Source organism: Haliotis rufescens, unplaced genomic scaffold (assembly GCF_023055435.1).
Source record: "Haliotis rufescens isolate VD_foot unplaced genomic scaffold, xgHalRufe1.0.p SCAF_11, whole genome shotgun sequence".
Classification (NCBI taxonomy): domain Eukaryota; kingdom Metazoa; phylum Mollusca; class Gastropoda; order Lepetellida; family Haliotidae; genus Haliotis; species Haliotis rufescens.
In genome coordinates this window covers 4,727,647-4,734,736 of record NW_025963791.1, presented here as the reverse complement: position 1 = coordinate 4,734,736, position 7,090 = coordinate 4,727,647, and the positions used below count along the sequence as shown (strand labels likewise).

The window sequence follows — 7,090 nt, the reverse complement described above, 5'->3', positions numbered from 1 at the left end:
ATAGAGGCACCTCCTGTAGCTTTATCACCAGGAGGGGAAAACGAGTGGTAAGAACTGTACTGACGGATATCAAATAGATCTGTGTTTTTTAGATATGTTTCTTGGAGACAAAAAGCTGACGGTTTAAAATCTTGAATTAAAAGTTGTATTTCATTAAAATTCTTCTTAAGACCTCTGCAATTCCATTGTATTATATTTTGTGGATTCATGGTGGTGCTTCCACGGGAGAAATGTCACGCGAACGTGAGGAAGACTTTGTGGTACTCCTATTGGTATCATGAGGAGATGGAGTTACCTCCATGTCCAGAGGACCAAAGGAGTTATGGACCTCTACTGGGACCTCTAAAGGAGAGGTGGCCTTTGGTGTTTGCAGCTGTTCTCTCAGCTGCTTCTTTTTCAATAATTTCTTTTCCCTGTTTGACAGTTTAACTGGTTCTGGTTCTGATTCTGATGTTGCTTTAGGAGTCTGAGACTCAACATTTTTTACAGTTTTTTTTTTAGGAGTCACAGACGTAGGTGTCACAGCTGGTTTAACGAGTGAAGCAGTAGGAAGTGGCTGCACAGACTTGACCCATGTCAGATCAGTCTGGCAGTCGATAGAGGCAGTGGTGACAGGAGGACGAGAGACAGCAGCAGAGTAAGAGATAGAAGAAGTGGTTGCAGTAGAACCTGCAACCCTCTTCTTAGCTTCATAGTAGGAGAGGTTTTGCTCAGTCTTGATTTTCATGATCTGTAATTCATGTTGCCAGACAGGGCAGGATTTGGAAGATGCCATATGGCTCCCACCACAGTTCGAACACTTCACATCCTTCCTGCAGTCAGTGGCCTCATGCTTGTCACCGCAGCGGTAACAGACAGCAGAGGCACGGCAGGACTTGGATCCATGTCCAAACGCTTGGCAGGTGTAGCACCGGAGTGGATTGGGGATATACACCTCCACTCCGATGTTACAATAACCGGCTTTGATCGATTGTGGAATCTTCGAACGGGCGAAAGTGAAGAGATAGGTGTTGGTATCTACAACCAAACCATCCTTTTTGACCGTGAATCGTTTAACAGCTGTGACAGACTGCTGGACAAGTTCTTTGACTATTTCATCCTCGGTCATGCCGGACAGGCAGCGAGCCCTGTCACGGACAATTCCCTTGTATGAGTTCAGTGTCCTGTGTTCAGAGACAGCAACCTTGATATTTACAAACTCTTTCAAACCGAGAAGATTGATGGATTGCTGTCTCTGTGCACATTCCACAAGGAGAGAACCGGATCGAAGCTTGGTGACATTTGTAACCTTTCCGCAGGCACCAGCGATACCTTTGGAGATTGCAAACGGATTTAGTTTTATTGGTTCTTTGTCACAAGCTTCGATAATCAAAAAACGTGGCCAATAGTCAGATCGGTTGGTGGTATTTTCGTCAGGTGAATTGTCAGATTCTATGTATCTACGTTTTGAACCAGGGTGTTGGGAAGCCATGTCGAAAGGAAAATGATTCGGCACCCCTTTTCCCCACCCACCATGGAATGTCTACAAGGACAGTCTTATGCTGCAGCGGATTTCCAAGCTGCAAAGACTGGGGATAAAGGGGTGGTATACTCCAGCAAATTTGACACGAAGAGCTATAGAATTCTACCAAATTAAAGGTCAGGCTGGTTCGGCCCATGACAATCAATTGGAGAAGTACAGAATTCGGAGGTCAGCATCACCAGATTGGCCCATGAGCCACCCGCCTTCTGGGCATAGGGCTCTAAGCAAGTTTTATAGATTGTTAGATATGATATACATTTAGGTTAAATTAATTTTTTTAACATCAAAAGTGTGCATGAAATATTTTATGCACAGGGCATGACGTGACCAGCCGATTGATAGAATCGGGCCCATTCTACCGCCCGTCTAGGCAAAGTTAGGGTCGAAGTGGTGTGTTGGACTAAGGAGCACTATTTGCCGGCTCCGTCGCCCTCAACCACAAGAATCCCTTCCTCTGCCGACACAGGGTTGCAGCCCACGGCAAACAGGCTGCCCAATTAGGTCGCCTTTTACGACCAGCATTGGGGGACTGAGGACACATTCTTGTTTATCTTCCCCGGGTCCCCACGGGGAGTATCGATGCAGGAGAAGGTAAATTGTGCTTATGTAAACGTTGAAATGACGGGCAACATCTTGGTCAGACTCTCCAGCTTCCAAACGTCCGATAGCCTGGTTTCTCTGAATTTGAGTTAGGCGTGGCATTGTAGACCAAGGAGTGGTAGGTCCAAGAATCGGCCACAGTTTTATACCCACTAAAATTCGTGACAGTTCGTGTATTTTCGATTTCCCGAGAAATGGGTGCATGATACAAACATATTCATTGAAATGGTGCGTTTTGACGATTCGTTTTTTATGTTGCGTTTTTACTCGGGGCTTCCAAAATGGTTCCGTGTTTGTTACCTATTTGGTTAAAACCACTTGCGTTTCTTTTGCGTGTGAGTATATTTACAGGCAGGGGGGTAGTCTTTTGAGTCCTTTTTAATTTCTGACATCCGCACTTCCATACAGTCATCCACTACATGAAGATGAGAGTAAACTTATAGTGCAAGAAATAGTACATCTGCATTATAACAAGCGTATAGTTGACAAAGTCATCTATATCCCCCGCCCATTTTAACACGTTATGGTCCCAAACCAGGTAACTGACCCAACATTTCTCTTAGCCCATGTCAAAATAGCTGCAATGGAAATTCTAAACTAAACATTTCTAAAACTCCTTAATATCAAATGGCACTAGTTCAGTATGCGCTTTATATATAGACATGCAATGTTTGGCAAGGAAATATTTAACAGTTTATTTGTTATACTACTTAAGTAAACCAATCCTATATTAAAACTTAAATCCAACTTCTTGTCATGGAAACATAAACAATAAAAATGTCTAAAAGGGCTATATATCAAAAGGCGCCAGTTCAGTAAGTGCCTGGTAGACATGCAAAGTTTTGTAAGAAAGTATTTAACGGTTTTTGAGTTACACTCTGGAAACGAACACCACCCCTGTAGAACCTAAGTCCAACGTATTGCCATGGAAACGTGAAAAATAAAAATGTCTAAAATTCCTAAATAGCAAGAGGCACCAGTCCAGTATGTGTCTGGTAAACATGCACAGTTTTTGTTGGAAAGTATTGCATGGGTTTTGAGTTATGCTCCGGAAAGAAACTCTACCCTAAAGAACCTTAGTCCAACTTGTTGCAATGGAAACGTAAAAAATAAAAAATTATAAAATTCCTAAATAGCAAAAGGCACCAGTTCAGTATGTGCCTAGTAGACATGCAAAGTTTTGTAAGAAAGGATTTAATGGTTTTTTAGTTACGCTCCGGAAACGAACACCACCCTTATAGAACCTAAGTCCAACTTGTTGCCATGGAAATGTAAAAAATATAAATTTATAAAATTCCCAAATAGCAAAAGGCACCAGTTCAGCATGAGTCTGATAGACATGCAAAGTTTCGTAGAGAAATATTTAACGGTTTCTGAGTTATGCTCCGGAAACGATATCGGGACACGCACACGCACACGCACACGCGCACACACACACACACACACGGACGGAACCCATTTCTATATCCCCCGCCAACTTCGTTGGGGCGGGGGATAATATATATTATATTATATAATATTCACATTAAATATACAAACTAATTTTGATAATTAAACAATTTATGTCCAGGCTTTCTACATTACATAAAAACCCTCTTGTCTCCTTCATGAACAAATATTAAGAAATAAGTTTCTACTCAAAACTAACACATTTCTTAATGGAAATTTATTTACTTAATTAAACGTGTGAGACAGAGTAAATAGGACCAAAAATAGTGCCTATTAAATTTTAAGTTTCACGACTGGGTTTTTAAGTACGACAATTACTAAAACAATATATATAAATACAATATACTAAAATAAATTTCACGTTTAAAAATATATTCATAGCATAGATTTTCCAAATTTCAACCTGCAAATCTTGCCTAATTAAATGCCTATTCAAACTGTCAAAGGCACGGTTTCCATGACACTGATCATGCTGTCAGATACCAGAATACCTTCGTGAGTTGGGTAAAGTGGCCTACCTATTAGGTTTGTTTTTGTTTGTTGTTTAACGCCGCATTCAGCAATGTTCCAGCTATATGACGACGGTCTATAAATAACCGAGTCTGGACCAGACAATCCAGTGATTGACATCATGAGCATCGATCCACGCAATTGGGATCGATGACATGTATCAACTAAGTCAGCGAGCCTGACCACCCGATCCCGTTAGTCGCTTCTTACGACAAGCATAGTCGCCTATTACACCAAGAATGGGTTGCTGAAGACCTATTCTACCCCGGATCTTCACGGGTTTCCACACAATTGGGATCGATGACATGCATCAACCAATTGCAAGTCAGCGAGCCCGACCACCCGATCCCATTAGTCGCCTTTTACGGCAAGCATGGGCTGCTGAAGACCTACACTACTCCGGATCTTCACGGGTCTGCACATAGCAACTGGCAGTTGGTCTGTTTAAAATCTTTTCTGATTATAAACTCTGAAAAAGGTGTGCCGAATGTTTTGCCAAAAATAGCGTTTTTTAAAGAGTGATCATGCGCACAGTGGTAAGCGAGTTAAAGTGATGACCTCTTCACAATGCATTACACCACAGCACGTTTTCCAGAGTTTGAATGACTAGTCGATAATTTAAAAAACTGTTTGCGTGTTCAATTAGGTACGAGGTCACACAATATTGGACACTTGGAGACTCGGTACCGGAAAATGCTATCCGTGGAAAAAATTAATTCGATCGTATTTTTCTTGCTTTCAGTGCCTCGTTTGTAAGGAGATGCAGTCAGAAGAAACTGGACGATTGTAGGCTTTAATTTCATTCTGTAAACATATCTTGTTCAAATATAAATGTGGACCTGTATTACCAATTAACGGGCACATAGATTCCTCAAGTAGACTTGGGGAATGGGATTTAATAATGATCAAAATACTTCTAAAACTATGAGAGCCTACAAGATCTTTATTCATTATTGGTGTAAATGGGTCAAAGATCGGGATCAAACTGGTATGAGGCTTGACTACCTTGACTACTACGCTGTAATGATATCAACCAACTTTATCAGTATGTATTTTTTCCACGGAGCCCTGGAGAGGGTATGTAAGACCACGTCATTCAAAGTAGATTTATTCATACCACATCTTTTAACCGTAGAATATATGTTGTTTTAATAAGGCTAAATGTGTTAATAGTCGCCGACACCTGAAGGGATGATGTAAATCCAGCTTGGGTCCATGCAGGTAGCTAAAGTACTGTAAGTCCCCATGGTCCCCAGTATGGTGATCTACCTTCAGTTGTTGGAGATCAATAGCCTGTTTTTATCATCTATTGTAATGTATCGCAATATCCATTTTATGATTCCATACAAGCAGGTACTGCTTGACTGTATTGATTTTGCCATTACAAGGGATCAATATTTCATCCATAAAGGATCTTTTTAATCAAGTTCTCATTTAGTAATAAGTTTTTTAAAAGTAGTAGAATTAATTGATAAATGTGCATGTAGTAATTTTTTACGAAATGGTAGTGTATAATTATTAACCTAGATTGTTTGTGGCTGTGCCCTCGAAGGGGGTTGAAGTAGCGTAAAATTATTGCCCTGAGAGGGTATCATAAGACCAAATCATTCAGTTTGTTATTCCTCACCAGCAGCTGAAGCGATGGTGTAAATCCCGCTGGGGAACCGTGTAGGTAGCAGAAGTAGCGTAAGTCCCCACGGTCCCTAGTATGGTGGCCTAACTTTGGTTGCTGGCGATCTATAGCCCGTTTTTATAATGTATTGTCGAATCATAGATTATTCTTTTAATTGTTCGCAATTAGTTACTTCTAAACTGTGATAGTCTACTTATTATACTGTCCGTCGTTGACAGGTTTTTATTCATCTAAGTTTAAATTGTATTAATGTTCTCGTCACTATATGGCTGAAATATTGCAGATGTGACGTAAAATTTAAACAACTCACTCACTCACTGTGATAAGTCTATTTATTTTACTGCCCTTCGTTGGCAGGTTTTTATACGTTTTAAAGTACTAGTATTTATAATCTTTAACCTTTGATAGGTTTTCGGACGATTTCAACAATTTTGAAATATGTAAAATATATATTTATAAAGCATGAGCTCGTAGAAATGTATTAGATACACAATGTCGTAAGAGGCGACTCACGGGATCGGGTGGTCAGGCTCGCTGACTTGTTTAATGCCTGTCATAGATCCCAATTGCGTGGATCGATGCTCATGATATCAATCCGTGGATTGTCTTGTCCAAACTCGATTATTTACAGACCTCCGTCGTATAGCTGGAATATTACTGAGTGCGGAGTTAAACAACAAACTATGGTGAAACCATGAGCAAGGCTACGGTACTGAGAGCGAGTAAAAATTTAACATCGCATCGGCATTGTTTAAAACACATTTTTTAAAACACATAAATATATCATTAATACAGTTTAAAACACGGGCTACAGGACACCAGTAACCAAAGCTAGGACACCTCGCTGGGGATCATTGGGACTTGCAGTACCTCGGCTTCCTGCATGATACCCCAGTAGGATTTACTTTAGCTACTGCACAATCCTAGCCAATATTAAAAAATACTTAGCAAAGAGTTAAAACACTGGTTGATGATTCTCACGTCGATTATGATAGGATTACGTGTCACACAGGGGGGCAATAATTTTTAATGTACTACAACATCCTGGTGAGAAAAGTCAAAGATCAAAATTCGAATCCGGCATTAACGGATCGTGAATATCCGGGGAAGTACAGGTCTTCAGCGAGTATGCTTGTCGTAAGAGGCGACTAAGTGGAGCGGGTGGTCAGGCTCGCTGACTTGGTTAATGCATGTCACCGATCCCAATTGTGTGGATCGATGCTCGGGATGTCAATCACTGGATCGTCTGGTCGAGATTCGATTATTTACAGACCGCCGTCATATAGCTGGAATATTGCTGAGTGCGGCGTAAAATAACAAACAACTATCACGAATAATATATATATAAGAATAGGTCAATTTCGATATCCACCCAA

At 40.7% G+C, this 7,090-nt stretch overlaps 1 protein-coding gene across 1 annotated transcript; it reads right to left on the bottom strand.

Moving 5' to 3' along the window:
• Positions 1-205: 205 nt before the first annotated feature.
• On the bottom strand, positions 206-1,471 carry LOC125378050. The gene is made up of 2 exons (XM_048392852.1): positions 670-1,471; positions 206-525 (listed from the first exon to the last, which is right to left on the bottom strand). Exons 1-2 carry the CDS (start codon positions 1,469-1,471, stop codon positions 206-208), a joined length of 1,122 nt encoding a protein of 373 aa, XP_048248809.1.
• Between the last annotated feature and the right edge of the window lie 5,619 nt (positions 1,472-7,090).

What these genes read in the sequence shown, in the direction of transcription:
- LOC125378050 (XM_048392852.1), bottom strand. Translation starts at nt 1,471, where the DNA reads ATGGCTTCCCAACACCCTGGTTCAAAACGTAGATACATAGAATCTGAC. An exon ending in AGCTAAGAAGAGGGTTGCAG is followed by an intron (nt 526 to 669) that starts GTTCTACTGCAA and finishes TCGTTAAACCAG; the next exon opens with CTGTGACACCTACGTCTGTG.